Raw genomic sequence first — 15,931 nt, forward strand, 5'->3', positions numbered from 1 at the left:
TACAATTAAAAATTATTTCCCCTCATCAAATTCTTCCAGGACATGGCCATTTTTATATGCATACGTTCAAGTCTGTTCCTTTCACTGCTATTGCGTTGGTGATAATCATAGTAAAACATCAGAGTCCTTCAAGGAAGAATAAATGCATTCTGCTCAAGTAAAGTATTCAAAACAGTCTTTAAAAATGAGCATTTTCCCCAAACCTGTATGGATTCAGCACTGTGCACAGTGCAGGCTCCATGGTTAAGGATCCCAGCAGTACAGCAGCATGCTATTTTTTTGGTTACAACAATCACACCACAACCCACAGCTTTATTTAAGCATTAGCTTAAAAAAAAAAAAAAAACAGTAGTAAATCGTTTTTCTGTACACAGCCTTGCTTCATTTTAATGCCAAGTAATGCCAAGGTTGTCTCAAAACCTGCGTAGTTAAACCAGACTCTGTCTTTAAGCCTATGTGATAGGATATTCTTAAACCACTTGAGTACTCCTGCAATGGATATGCATCCAGTTAACAAACCACTAAGTTGATATGGTCAGGAAAAAAAATCCAGCCCTCCGTCTGCCAAAGTGACTGGCAGTCAGATTGATGCAGATGGCCATGCTTCTGGTCCCAGCCGAGGCCCTGAGTCAGCCACACCCTGGAGGATGGGTTATTTCATGCCTCTGACTTTGGCTCGCACAAAGAAAGGCAAGTGCCCAGCAGCAGCAGGAGCCCAGCAGTGCATGGCCTGCACGATGCACCGGGAGCCAGCATGCTGCTGAGCCTCAGGGTAGGTTGGGTCTTCTGTAAAGAAGAGAAAATGTGTTTGTGTACATTTGAAACCTGAACTGAAACGCTTGTCTAAGCATTCTACACACTACAGCCAAAACAATACGATAGGTAAGACACTGCCCTTGCCAGGGAAAAGCAAGTGTCCAAATGCAACCAAATACTGCAGAGGGGCCCTCCTGGCGTTGCAGGGGTACAGTGTGTTACCTGTGCCATTGCATTCAAAAAAAGGTGGGCGGGGAGGGGGGAAGGGAAGAATAAAGCAGCTTAGCATTGCTAGTTTTAGAGGAAAACCTGGAAAAACAAAACCCTCTGAAAACTTCCTTTTTAGAGGGCAGATAATCAGATGCAGCAGCCAAGCCTGTCTCACATCCCCAGCTTGCCCAATCAGGCAGGGGGCTGGGAACAGCAGAACACTCAAATTACCGGGAGGTCCCTTCTGTCATCCTAAACCCTCGTTATCAAGTGACAGAGGATGCACTGGAAGACTCTACGAACTGCTCTATTTTCCAGCTTATTTAAACACATCAGTGTGCAAGCTGGAGCTATACAGGAGGGGACAGGGGAGAAAAACCTTGACAGCATCTCTCAGGAAACGTGTGCCCCGTGGATGTCCACAGCTGAGGCTGCCGGAGGAGAGGGCTCATGCCTCAAGCTGGGCTGGCTGCATGCCAGGGAGCTTGGCTCTTTGCCATGCCGATGAAGACCTTGTCGCTGCCTTGCTGAAAGCCGCGTCCCTTCAAGGACTTTGCACACCACCATGCCAGCCCAGCAGAAGAAAATTATCTTTTGCATAGCCGGGGTGCTGAGCTTTGCTTGTGCGCTGGGGACCGCAGCAGCCATCGGCACACAGCTGTGGGTTAAGGGGACGATACTCTGCAAGACGGGAGCGCTGCTTGTCAACGCCACCGGCCAGGAGCTGGAGAAGTTTATTGGCAAAATCCAGTATGGGCTTTTCTATGGCGAGCGTGTGAGACAGTGTGGGCTCGGGGGGAGACCTTTCCAGTTTTCATGTAAGTAATAACGTCATCTGAACTATTTAACACCACACTGCTGACTGCTAGGGGAGCTGGGATATAGCTGCCCCAGTGTCCCCTTGCTCAGGCACTGCACCTAACAAGCATGAAATTCTAAAGCAAATGCTGCTGTTAACAGTGTTCTGATCTTCAGGTTCAAATAACTTATCTTCCGATACCAGTAAAGCCACACTAACATTTTCAGCTATCTATACTTCAGTTACACAGATACCTACATTTCAAAAGATTTATACTATTACTTTAAAAGGAACATTTTTCGTTTTCAATTAGTCTGTCACCTTCCTCTGCATGTGTGTCAACATTACGTCTTATGTGCTTCATGAAAAAATGAACTGAACTAGCAGAAATCTCATGAAAGAGCTGGAGCATAGATACGTTTGGCTGCTGTTGAGAAACAAAGCAGCCAAAAAGTTAGCAATCTGCTGCATTAATTGGAAGAACAGCTGGCTGATGCTAGCTGACATTCAGTCAGTTGATCTGCAAGTTGCATTTCATATCTGACATACAGAATTTTATCAAAGACTGTTAGCAATGGTCTTGCTTTGCATGTAATATTCATAACCTATTTATCTTCAAGGATAAGATCAATAAAATGATCAAGTGAACACACAGTTTGTACATAGCAGCAGATTAAACAGATAATAACAAACAGCCATTTGTTATACGTACAATGTGCCACCTGAAGTTACTGCTTCTAACTGTGTTTTGTATTCTGCTAGAACAGCACTGGTAAATTGCTTACATGAGTCATTTAAGGCAAGGTAAGGTTACCAGATGAAGTATCAAAGATTATTTACTGTATAGTATTTTCCCCAAAGTAGTAGACCAAATTAATATCATATTAAGATTTGCCATCTCTAATTAAATTCCATTACTGGTCTATTTATACAGCTGAAGTTCTCCCCTCAATTGCTTTGTTTGCCATCACAGTGTGCAGATATTCCACCCTGCTAGTTGTAGGCTGGGGTGAATTTTCAGAGGGGTCTACTAAATCTCAAGGAATTTGTTTTCTGCTGTAGCTGGAACTGCTAGGAACCACGGCTGACAAAGCGGCTAGCGATCAGCAGCTCCAGGCTGGCACTTGTCCGGGTTCATTACAGCCACAGAGCGGTGAGGCACAGCTAAACTGGGGTAAAACAAGGACAAGACGCAGCTGCAGCGCTGGCCAGAGCCGTGCCCCGTGGGCAGCCTCACTGGCCCTGCCGGGTGTGCACCCCAGCTCCCACACCTCCAGGATGGAGCATGGCTGAGCAGCCCTGCCAGAGCTCCCCAAGCCCAGAGAGCAGCAGCAGGATCAATGCGTGGGCACTTTGGTGCGAGCGAAGTTACAGGAAGGTCACCCACAGCAACCTGGACACAGGGCAAGCAGCAGGGCAGCCTCTCCGGTCTGGATTAGCTCAGTGTGCCAGGCAGGACTAAACCCAGACACAACAGGCAGCCCCCATGCCAGAGAAGCTCATCAGCTTCTCTTTCTAATAATTTTCTTTCCACGTATTTGTTACTTAGATGCTTTTAAACCATTTCATTGATGTGCCTCGCATTCAGGCTCTCATCTGTACATTCCATCATTATGGCTGAAATATTTTAATATACTGCTCATGGGATTGTAGCAATAGTTTCAAAAGAATTTTAATTTAGTGGGCAGTGCGAATTAATATAACAGGTACAAGACAGTACAAATGCACAACTTGTTAGTTATTATTTAATAATATTGATCATAACTTTTTTATTAGCTCCTAGTGCTACATCCAGGCAAGCTCTGGACCTGTGCAAGTACTGCAGAGCATTTTCAACCAAAAGCACTCCAGGGTTACAGAGTTTGCTCCCACTATGGCCATACATTTTCTATCTACGCTCTCAGAAATCTCATGTAACCAAGCTTTCCTACCCAAGTATTTACCAAACTTGCATTTATAAGTATAGCTTCAACAGTGCACATAGACACAAAATGTAACCAAAGAACAGAAATAATACAATGTGAAGTTTTTGATTAGTCACAGCTAAGCAACCCACTTTGAAATGGTAAAAAAACCAATGTTGGAAGAAGGGTTCACCGGAGTCAAGAAGATGCTCAATACGAGTTATGCATCTTGCTCAACTTTATTAGTTTCTAACACTACTTATATAGAACCGATACACATGCATGTTCATAAAGCAGAAATATAATTGGTTAGTAGTCTCTAAGTGCGCGCGGTTCTCACACCCCTAATTATCATGACTAAAATAAGCATTCTAACCATGTAGCTCATTGTGTTGTTATGCTTCAGCCTTGTAGTTTGTTACTCCCTATATTCCCATACTGCTCCCTATCTTTCTTGGCCCTGCACCTGCTTTCCCAGCAGCTGTAGCTTGCTACAGCCACGGCCTGTTGGCACAACATAATTACTTGGTCTCAGGATTCAAGAATAGCTCAAGGCTACCTTTCTTGTTAACTTCAGCACAATTCTGATTACAGGCCTATTCTAATACCAGGCCTGGATCGTGCAGATCTTCAGAGATTCTAAGGCCACGCTTCTGCAGCCATTCTTCTACAAACCAACATACAAAACCTAAGTGTTCATGCAGACCTGCAGAATCCTACTGCACGGGACAATATTAAAAATTGATTTCTTTAACAGGAGTGCCTAATGTATGTATTCAAAGAACTCCAAGGCTTTCAGGAATTGCATAAAGAGTAACAACATTGGAAGAGTAATTCACTCAACATCAATCAATATCACTGCGCTCATTTTCAGACAGAGAAAATAAGGCTTGAAGCATGTGCTTCAATGCCTGTTCCCAGGATCGCAAATCAAGGCTGGATTTAATTTTATGCCCAAGACTCCTCAAGTGATAAGCAAAGCTGCTAAGATGCCCGTGAGGGAGCATCATCCTTGCCTAGGGAGAGCAGCCTTGTTCCCAGCATCCCAGCCCACCAGGCATCCCTCAGAGCAGACCATCACCTGCAGTAGCAGAGCTAGCCAGTCTGAAGCACTGGTGTCAGAAACACAGCCCAGGGGCCTGCGCAGACCTAAAACCAAACCCAAGCTTGCTTATTAGAGCATTCTTTTACCTTTTCTTCTCCTTCCATACAAGCCGAGTATTAATAGTGAAATATTTCACTAGGTCTCGCTCGCAACATTGCAAGCCTGTTCCTGCCTTTACATAGCAGTCTGAAAAGGTAACGCTATGAGGTGACCTCTGGCACTACTTATACCTGAGATGTAGCCCATTTACAGCCCAAAAAATTTCACAAGCCCAGTCCTACTGACCATGGCACTCCACAGAGCAGGGTTTGCCTCTGCGGTCTTTCACTGACAGTGGAGGGCAGAAGCACTGCTGTCCTCCTCACAAATTGTTCTCAGATCATCATTTATTTAGATTAAAAAGCAAACGCAACACTTATTTGAATAGGATTTCTATTTAGAAACAATGATTAGGTGCCTCCGCAAAATATACCTCTACTAGGAGCATTCCCTTCAGAGACCAGTTATGAAAGAGGCTGGTTTGCGTTCTCTGGGGCTGCAGCAGACCCATCCCATCCGAGTCAGTGCTCTCGGGAACTCACTGGGAGCATCCTGGAAACAGGATAACCATATACAACATACACATCCATAGTTTAATGCACTGAAGTGCACTTTAGCATGTCTGAGAAAAAAAGGCCTGGAAAATAGGCTAAATGATTTAGTTCTATGTTTGTTCCCATTAAATGCTCCCCTCTGACCACTATATCTCTTTTAATTGTAATATGAATTTGCTCTGCCAGCAAACCCAGTTCAGCTGGGGCAAGCCTTCTGCTTCATTTGCTCTTGCCGATTCTCATCAGTTTCTGGGTCAGCAGTTCATTTTCTAAAGGTCACTGGCTTGCATACCTAACACCATTCATTCATTACAATGAAGGAATGTTTTTCTTTCAAGATGACATAGCTGCTGGAATTAATTTTCCAGATGTGTCACATATAAAATTCTAATAACATAAACAACTATAAATGCAGGTGCCAAGGGAAAGATTCAATACAATCCAGTAACATTTTCTTAAAATCAAGAATATAAAATTGTATTATTAAACACACAGTTTTGCATGTTCTCCCAAAACACCAGGTAGAGTCACGAGAACTAATACTATTCCTTGTAAAAGTCTGTACAAGTAGGGAGTCTTCGGCCTCTTTGTCGCATAGCCTGAATGGTACAATAACAAAATTGCACCTTATACCACACCAACAGTACAACTGCTTCTCACGCCTGTAAAAATATGAAATAAGTAATGAAAGGTCCAGTAAACACAAGGTCCAATTTCTAAAATGTGCTTTGTGTTTATTAAGCACAACTGGCCAAACTGGACAAACAATAAGTAGCCATCAGCAAAAGCAACCTTTTATGCAGGCAAACTCATGGAACTGTTTGTGTTGGCAGGGCCCTTAAAGCCCACCTAGCTCCAGCCCCCTGCCCCGGGCAGGGCCACCTCCCCCCAGCCCAGGTTGCCCAGAGCCCCGTCCAGCCTGGCCTTGAGCCCTGCCAGGGACGGGGCACCCACAGCTGCTCTGGGCAGCCTGGGCCAGCGCCTCCCACCCCCACAGCACAGAATTTCTTCCTTTAACCTGACTGTCCCCTCCTCCAGCTGCAAGCCATTCCCCTTCAGGCACTGGAAGCTGCTCTAAGGTGTCCCCGGAGCCTTCCCTTCTGCAGGCTGAGCAACCCCAACCCTCAGCCTGTCGCACACCAGAGGGGCTCCAGCCCTCCGAGCATCTTCGCGGCCTCCTCTGAGCTCGCCCCAACAGTTCCATGTCCTCCTTATGCTGGGGGCACAGAGCTGGACGCAGGGCTGCAGGGGGTCTCACCAGGGAGGAGCAGAGGGGGACAATCCCCGCCCTCGACTGCTGGCCACGCCGCTGGGGATGCAGCCCAGGTGCGGCTGGCTTTCTGGGCTGCAAGCGCACGTTGCTGGGTCATGTTGAGCTTCTCATAAACCAACGCCCCGAACATGATCTCCCCAGGGCTGCTCTTAGTCCATTCTCTGCCCAGCCTGTATCTGTGCTTGGGGCTGCCCCGACCCGCGCGTAGGACCTTGCACTTGGCCCGGTTGAACCTCATGATGTTCGCGTGGGCCCACCTCCCAAGCCTGTCCAGGGCCCCCTGGATGGCATCCCTGCCCTCCAGCCTGTCGACCGCACCACACAGCTTGGGGTCGTTGGCAAACTTGCCAATTCTTCCTGTAGGTAAATAGGTACATTTAGCAAACAGGTAGTTTTGCTGTGTGCAGCGCTTGCCTACACAAAGACAGCGAGCAGCAGTGTTCCTGAGCTCCCCGCGCATACAAGCCAGGCTGGTGGGGACAACCCCAGGGAAGGGGGTCTGGAGGAGCAGAGGCTGGGGCCAGCGCCATCCCCAGGAGCAGGCAGCTCCTCCATTACCCAAAGGTGTGAGAGTCCATGCAGCACCCCAGACGGTGGGCACAGGGCTCTGCTTGCCCTCTTGTGCCCCTGTGCCTTGTGACATCTCCAGGCCGTGGCCCCCTGTGGGCACTGGGTGCCCCTCTCCACTCCCAACCAGCCACCAACAATGGAAAAGTGCATACTTATTTAACACAGCTTCAAGAATAGTTTGCAAACATTTGGTCCATTAATTTCCCTTTCATTTGGTCAGGGAGGTAAATTGACTTGACACCACATTACCTGCTTCTCTGTGTTTACTGCACGGCAAGCTGCAGAGCTGTTTGCTGGTAAACATTTTACAAGGTAGAGTAATTTATGTGAGGCTTTTTTACTCTCGGCACGTTACAGCTGCAGCGAGGCAGTGCCAAGGCATTATTACCCCCACTTTAATCATGCCCCTGTGGATCAGGAGCAGTTAAGTGTATTTGATGATTCCTTCTAAAATACCCGTTGTTGCCAAACAAACATGAGTGACTAAAAATTATTCTCTCATACTGAGTCTAATTGACTAATCCCTTGTGCCCTAGCTAAGCAGGATGACAATTTGAAACAGTAGCTAAAAAGCTGCATACAAATACTTAATTTTGCATAATTTATGCATAAAAATACATAAAAATTCCTAAATTTTTGTGTACATAGTCACAGCAGCCACAACATGGCTGGAACGCAGCGCAGCCTTCCGCAGCCTTTGGTCAGTGAGCAGGTGCTCCATCAGGTAGCAGTCATTAACTCTGAGCACAAACCCGCAGCTGCCCTGGGCTGCCACTTCCACTGCTGCAACCCGGCCTGCCCCGTGGGCTCTCGTGGGGCAACTGATATAGTGGCAAATACAGCCAACATAAAAGCTCCCGGCTTTTGGAAACTTAAAGTTATACAGCATGTGGCAAAAGCATCACATTAACTGTGTGATGCACCCGGTACTTGCACTTACCCAGCAAGAGCCTTCATACTCAGTCCCACGGCACACAGCTCTGCTGCAAACAGCCAGCATCCCACCTGCCAGCAGCAGGAGAGCTGGCCAGGCACAGCACAGCACCGGCCTTTGCGGCTGCACACTCATTTTGTGTGCTCTATCTTATTTTAGCTCTGTACCCTCTTCTTTATTGTAAGATTTCTCCATTTCCTTTCATCGATTTATCATCTTCCCTTTTTGCCCTTGGACTTCCAGGCACAAAATGTTCCACAAGTGTTTTACTTGGGGAAACAAACACAGGGGAGAAGGTTTTGGTCATTTACAATGTGCTCATTCTTTCAAAATTCCATTCAGAGAGTTTGTTGCAAATAACTCATTGCTGTAACCTTTATGAATTTCTCCCTCTCTAGTACCATACTTCATTTTAAAAACAATTTAAGAGACTAATGTATGTACAGAAATATCCTTCCTGTTTTTTACAGATTTTTATCAAAATACCATTTTTTTTCTATTTTCTAAAAACCAGAAAAAATATTTAGAAAATTCTATTTTCTAAAAAATATCAAAGGGTAGGAGGTAAGAAACCTCCTATCTTTTTAGGTGTCTGCATGCCTCTGGCAATAACTGTTGGTGGATTGTCACACGAACAACTGCACACGTCATCTTCCCCAGGTATTGTACATCCCTGGAGCCTTCAATGTCTCCCAGCAACGCACAGTGCACAACACATTTAACCTGCCAGTATGTCAGCACTGCAGTTTCACTAATGATTTCCTGCTTCTCCATAATAAAATGTGGACTTCATAACTTAAAGAAGTATTATTTAAGGTTTTCAGAAATAACACACATTTTTTGCCAAAATTTTTCAGGTATAAGCTTACAAAAACAGCACTGTATGTTGATATTAAAGCAGTGGAATCACTACTCTGAAACAGAATGGAAGTCAGCATCTCATCCTGGAGCAGCTCTTTGCTTCCCTGGCAATGAAGTGGCCAAACCCTGACATCTGTGCACTTTAGGCACATCAAACCCAAATAAATGTGGTGCTCCAAACCAACCACACCCCCCAAGGTTAGGCCCATGTCTCCTGCCCAGCCATCTCCTTGTTTCTCCATACAGCCAGAGCTTGGATATTCCAAAGGACTTTGTCCATCACACGTTGCCCATGATGTGGTCCAGACCAAGAGGCCAGCACAAGGGAGAGGGAGCCCGAGGGACCCCTATGCTCACAGGGGCTGCCCAGCCTCCCCTCTGCCCACACACCCATCCTGGCAAGAGGGAGCCAGAAGCAGCATCCCTCAGGAAGGGGAGCTACCTCACCCCATCCTAGGTACCCCAAGACACACAACACATGTTATATGGATACTGGCAGAGCATTGGGAACTTCTCATCCTCACCTGACCCTCCCTGCACCTGTGTTTTGGAAAATAAAATAAATACAAGACTCTACTGACCAGAACAATCCAGTGCAAGAAACATGTTTCATATGAATTGCTGACCACTCCAGGCAAGGGCAGGTGTGCAGTGGCACACACACTAACTGTAACTAAGCCCACAAGCTGATTAAGGCACAGGCAAGCAAATAAATATCAATTGCTCTCTGCTCACTGAATAAGCCAAGCAGGTATCATTTCATTTCCTATCTCATGTCCCTCAGTGGGACCTCATGAACATAAATGCAGAGAGTCTGTTTCTGGACTTACTGCCCCCCTGCTCCAAAAGAGGGCTAAACGGCCAAGCCTCTAGCCAAGGGAGGCAAGATCCCACCCATAACAGGCACTGCGAGTAGCCCCTCATGCCATCCTGCATGCTGGTACAAGGCAGACCTGCACTTTCAAATACAGCTCCCAGTTTTTTTTCCCCCCAAGAATGTGCTGTTTGCATTAAGGACCAAATACCACCTTGGCAGATGGTAGGCATGTTACCCTCCACCTTGCATCTGCATCTGGTTTCTGAGGAATGAATAACCCCAAAAGCCTCATGTCCTGAACGGTGCCTACAGATGGAGAGCAGCTTGTTTTGCCAGCCAGAACACTGGGGTGAGGGAGCAGCCACCAAGGATGCTGATCCAGATCAGGCCCCCAGCGTTTAAAGATCTGGAGGTGCTGGGGGTCACCCCTCCGCGAGCCTGGTGGAGACAGCTGTGGGCAGGTGCCAGGGCTGCGGAGGTGCCATTCTGCATCTGCACATCCAGGGGGATAACGTGCCCAGGGAAATACCCTCAGGAAGGGGAGGAGAGGCTTTCTCTGGAGCTGGTCTTTCTCTCCTGGCCAGTCTACCGAGTTTCACAAAACACTTCTACCTCCAAACATCCACAAAACCTGTTTCTAGTTAGTAACTTCATTTTCACTTTTGGTTGCATTTGGAAGAGCACAACTTAAAACAATTATCACAAACCAGCAGGAAATCCCTGGCCTGACTTCTGAAATGACTTTATCTAATATGTATAATAACAATTTGTTCATTTTGTTTTTAGTTTTTCCAGATTTGCTCAAAATTATCCCTGCAAGTATCCATGTTGGTGTCATTCTCTTCTGTACAGTACTGATAGTCTTTGCTCTGGTGGGAGCAGGTTTCTTCATGTTCAATGCTTTTGGCAGCCCTTATGAAACCCTGCACGGCCCCATCGGGTTGTACCTCTGGAGCTTCATTGCGTGTAAGTACCACCCCACCCCTGGCCTGCCTAGCTAGTGGCTGTCCATGTTTGCTACTTATGTTGGATTTATTGGCATAGGAGACCTTATTAAGGACCATGGCCACACTGACTATAAACTGGCAAAATAAAGCTAGGTAGAAATGCAGATGACTTTGCCATATCAAAACGTTTTTTCCAAATTGGAGTTAAGAGATAAAATACCAAAACCCTTCACGAGGGCAGGCGATGGGATGGGATGGGTACAGGCAAGCAGGCAGCCCCGGCACCTTCAGCCCTTCTGCATAAGCTGGCAGAAAAAAGGGATGGTGCCCACAAGCCCCAGGGACCTGGAGCTGGGGATGCATCATGGGCAAACAGTCAGAGCCAGGAATTGTACCAGAGATGGGAAAAAAACAAACTAACAGTCATTGATGCAACTGCTCATATTTACCACAATGGGAGGTTTCCACCTGTGTAGGTGAGAGCACCACTTAGACAGCAAAACCTTCCCAAGGAAGGAAGGAACTGAGAAGCAGAGGGAGAGATTGACAGCAACTTGCTGTAAAAGCGGTCTCTGAAAAAACACTGCCAGCAGGGATAACGAACCATCCCTGTCCCTCTGCCACTTAGAGAGGGTAAAGCCCATTCTCTGTGCTGCTGGCTTGGCTGACAAGAACATTTACTATTACTTTACAAGGTATTACTATTACAATCATAATTTAATAAAGTAGTATCTATTTATCTTTAAACATGAAGACAGTATGTTCAAGGGGACAACGAGCAGCTTAAAGCTGAAAGGGCACAGATACTTTACTGGATCAGGGTACTACAGCAGCTGTGCTAAATATTACTGGTCCCAAGCCAAATTCAATTAAAAAAGCTTACTAACTTCAATACCCATTGTCTTGGATTCTAAAAATAATCCCTATTAAAGCTAAGTTACAGTGGCCATAATAACGCTATCAATATGGCTTTTGATCGTGATGCAGGGACAGCTGAGATGATGAGCATCTCCCCCTCCATTTCAGGTTCCTGCGGTTGCCTCATCATGATTCTTTTCTCTTCAGAGGTGAAGATACACCACCTTTCAGAGAAAATTGCTAATTTCAAAGAGGGAAGTTTTACATTCAAGACTCACAGAGAGCAGTTTGCAAACTCGTTCTGGATCATCCTGGTTTGCTCTCTGGTGCACTTCCTGAATGCCTTGCTAATACGATTTGCTGGATTTGAATTTCCCTTTTCAAAATCAAAAGATTCAGGAACAACCACTGGAGCGGTTGACCTGATGTATTAGAACTACATAGTTAAGAACATTTCAAGCCATGAGGTTCATCACTACTACATTCAACAGCCACCAGGTGTACTAACTTGTAAATGATTAAAGATGTTAAAAGAAGTGAAGGTTTCAAATAAACAGCAACATGGCATATGCAGTAAACTAAAGAAGACAAGCTATTTGGTAATGTCTAGATTAAAATTCCTTCTCTTTCTTGGGGTAAGACCTAAGACATTTGCCTTTTTTTCCAGTAAGTTATTTGAAAAGTAGCTGGTGCAAAGAAAACCAGTAATATCAATAGCGTTGAACAGGATCTGGAAAATAAAAGGAACAAGTTGCAGTAGAGGCACACACTATCACCAGCAGCAGTTTTGCCCTTTACCCCTTGTGAAGGCAAGGATGCAGTTGTTACTGCGTCAGGGCACTGGAGAACAAGGACGCTCAGCAAATCTACAGGTATCAAACGAGAAAAGAAAGTGTACAGGCTTTGCTCCTAACACGCATCAGGCTCCGTCTCAAAAGCACAACACTCGGAGGGAACACAGTGCTACAGCAGGTGCTTGCGGGACAAAAGCCAAACACCTGAATCCACCATGAGCACTTTAACCTGCATGGCAGCGTCATCATTTCTGTCCATAAAGCTCTCTTTTGGGTTTTTTAGTTTTAACAAACTCAACTGTAACTCTTTGGCCCTGAAGCCACAAAAGACATCCCTGCCCCACACAATCACTGTAGCTGGGGGCTTTACTGGCTTGGTTAGAGCACCGTGCCCAGCAAAGCGGGTTGTAGAGAAGATGCAACATACTCTGTCCTGCTTGCCCGAGGGAGGCAGCCTGGCTTGGTGCTGCTGAACGCTCCCTGCAACACACCAAGGCAAAGAACATTTCCCAGAACAAAGTGACAAGAACAAGACCAAGCACCCTTCCCACTGCACCGCACCCTCCCAAAGCCTCATGGGCAGAAGCATGAAGAACCTTGCCCAGAAACAGCCCTGCAAACACTCCCTCATCAAGTAACACAAATAAACAAAGTCAAAACCTTTGGCAAAGGGCAGCAATGGAATAGCACAACAGACAAGTTTCCAAGGCATGCCACAGCTCAGCAGAGACCGATGAAGAAATAACATGAGGTTCTCTACCCCAAGGAGTGCAGGAAGCCAGAACGGACAAACACATCAGCACTTGCACCCTTAAGCATCGGCAAGGTGGTTAAAGCAACCGGACCACTCATCCTAGGTACAGCTAAACCAGCCCTGTTACAGACAGATAGATCAAAAGAGCATTAACACCACCAAACACTACCTCCTCGGGATTATGCAGATGATGTAGTGCTCATCACAGGACATAAAAACAACACTGAAAGCAAATACAAGAGGTGCACAGAGAGAACGCTGCTGCCCCAGCTGCCCATATATACGCAGGGGCTGCAGGCTGCTTCTGCACAGCTGCAGCTGAGGAACAATCATCCCACTCGGCACCCACTGCGTCACCTGTGCTGAAAATCAAGCCCAGGCACCTGTTAGCATTCACCTCTGAAAAAACTATATGCTCCAAGCTCCAGCAACTTGCAAGGTGACCTCACTGACTTTTATGCTATTTTTTTATACTTTTACTACAAATGGCAAAACATTGCTGGTTTTTTTTGTAAAAGTTTTGTAAGTTATACCACTACTCCACAAATCCTTTCACAAAGCAGCTCTGCCTCCCCATGGTGTATCACATCTCCCTAGATTATGACACTGTGTAAGGGCTACTGCAAGTTGCCACAACCCCTAACTTTTTTTCATCATTTTCTTCTTACTTGATATGCATATTCTTCCTAATGTGTCTTCTTAACACATGATTTGTATTACAACTCATGGAATTGTTTACTATACAGCAAACAATGAGGAGTAACACTTCATCCTTCTTGCTCCTGATGCATCATGAAGCTGCTCTGTTTTGCAGCTCTGTAGCAGCTTCAGCAATCCCTGGCACATGCAATCAGACGCACAGCCTGCTCACATCTGTGCGGCTAAGCGATATTTGCCAGTCCTGAAGAAGGAGTTGGCCCATATGTGTAAAATACAGAGTTGCACAGAAGATAAACCCATTCCCACCCCTTTTGCTCTGCAGCTCATGACTCGGGATCCAGGGGCTTTCATGGGGGGATCACCTCACAAAGAGCCCAGCTCCACCACTCCCCCCACATCCCACCTCACTTACGAACATGAGCCCAGCTGTTATTTTCATTCATATCCAGTTCCTGAGGCAAACATAACAATTCTTAATAGCAAAATAAAATGAAGACAATATTTGTGTGTTTGACCAGCTGAAAGTAACAGTTGGAACAAGCGTGACCTGCTCAGCCTGTACTCCTGGATGAGCACCAGCACATTTCCTGTGGCTCACCTGTAATCAATGAGCATTAGCTAAAGAAGTTTTGCCTGCTTCATTTCTAGACTAGCATATTTCATGATTTAAAAAACAACAAGAATTGTATAGTGAGGAGAAACACATATTTTGAAGGTTCTTGAAAAATCAGATTATTTTGTATTCCAATAAGAAGTTAGTATGAATTTGTGTCTGTGTGTGTGCATGCAGTGTGTGTACATATAAATACAAATATATATGTATATATATATATAAAATCAGTATATGGACACAAGAGAGCATACCAGGCTTAGATCACCGGCCCATGATGCTGATGTAGGGGCGAACAGCAGAGCATCGTGTTGCAGATGTGGAGCTCACCGTGCTCTCTGGCCCTGTATTGCACCCCACTGCTGTGACTGCCCTGAGCAGGGCTCCTGGAGGCCATGCTGCTGGCTCCCACAGCAGACCCTTCTAAAGCACATCCACCTTAACGGATTTTATTGTCAAAGTCACTACCCCAAGCAGAGATCATTTATCATTTGGAAATAGCATGAACCACAAACTTAGTTGACTTCCCCACACCAGCATGAGCGGTACACCCACACCAAAATCTGTGGATGTCATTCCATAAAGCACAGCCACGAAATGAGGCACATCAGTAAGACCTGGCAGTATGGAGAAGTTCAGCCATTAATGCGGCAGGAGCGATGCTAATGACACCTGCAGCCAGACACCCTACAGCCTGGGCCCAGGGTGGGCTGAGGGATGCCCCCCCACTGCCTGACACAGGAGGGATGCTCAGCGCTGGCTGTGGCTGCGAAAATGCCAGTGCTGCTGCCCTTGCTAGGAGCCTTTCCTCTCTGAGTTACTGCAGAGCTGAGATTGTGCTAGGGAAGAAGTTAATTAAGCTTCACAGCTTCCCCTCCAACATCTCAGAGCATTTACCTACACCATGGAGAAGTTGGGAGAGCTCTGCGCCAAAGCCCTGTTGATGCCAGTTAGGGTTTCACCCCTTGGGCCAATATTCACTCATACCTCTAGCAAAAGGGTTTTGACATCTGGAGACAGAAGCTGCCATGGAAACGCAAAGCTTCACTAACTTCTTAAGAGCATTATTTTGGCTGCCAGACATTGTTCCTGTCGGAGGCCAGGAGGTGCAAGTCCACATCCCCTTCGGCCTGGCGGTGGCACACAGATGGGGATGTCACTCAGCTGCCATCACCCCGAGGCTGGACGCCACACTCCCTGGGTGGCAGCGGGCAGGCACACAAACGGCCCAGTCTGGATGAGGTGGGAAAAGGGGCGAGAGGAACCAGCCCCTCAGGGGTGACAAGCTGGGGTGGTGTGGACACTGCACACAGCCAAGGGATGGGGTGTCCTGTGCCACGTCCTGCCTCCGGTTTTCCAGACCAAAGGCTGAACCAGGCAGGGGAGTCGGGGGGGTGGGGGTCTGCCTTCTGCAGCCAGGTCCTGTCCTGTTTGCTGACGTGGTGCCTGAATTTGTCATCACCACCAGCACCAAGAGTTATGTGGA

At 46.5% G+C, this 15,931-nt stretch overlaps 1 protein-coding gene across 1 annotated transcript; it reads left to right on the forward strand.

The window, feature by feature from the left end:
- The first annotated feature begins 1,246 nt into the window (after positions 1 to 1,246).
- Positions 1,247 to 14,584, forward strand: CLRN1 (clarin 1). The gene is made up of 3 exons (XM_037407181.1): positions 1,247 to 1,784; positions 10,609 to 10,788; positions 11,796 to 14,584. Exons 1-3 carry the CDS (start codon positions 1,532 to 1,534, stop codon positions 12,059 to 12,061), a joined length of 699 nt encoding a protein of 232 aa, XP_037263078.1. The 5' UTR covers positions 1,247 to 1,531; the 3' UTR covers positions 12,062 to 14,584.
- The last annotated feature ends 1,347 nt before the right edge of the window (positions 14,585 to 15,931 follow it).

Source organism: Falco rusticolus, chromosome 13 (genome assembly GCF_015220075.1).
Source record: "Falco rusticolus isolate bFalRus1 chromosome 13, bFalRus1.pri, whole genome shotgun sequence".
Classification (NCBI taxonomy): Eukaryota; Metazoa; Chordata; class Aves; order Falconiformes; family Falconidae; genus Falco; species Falco rusticolus.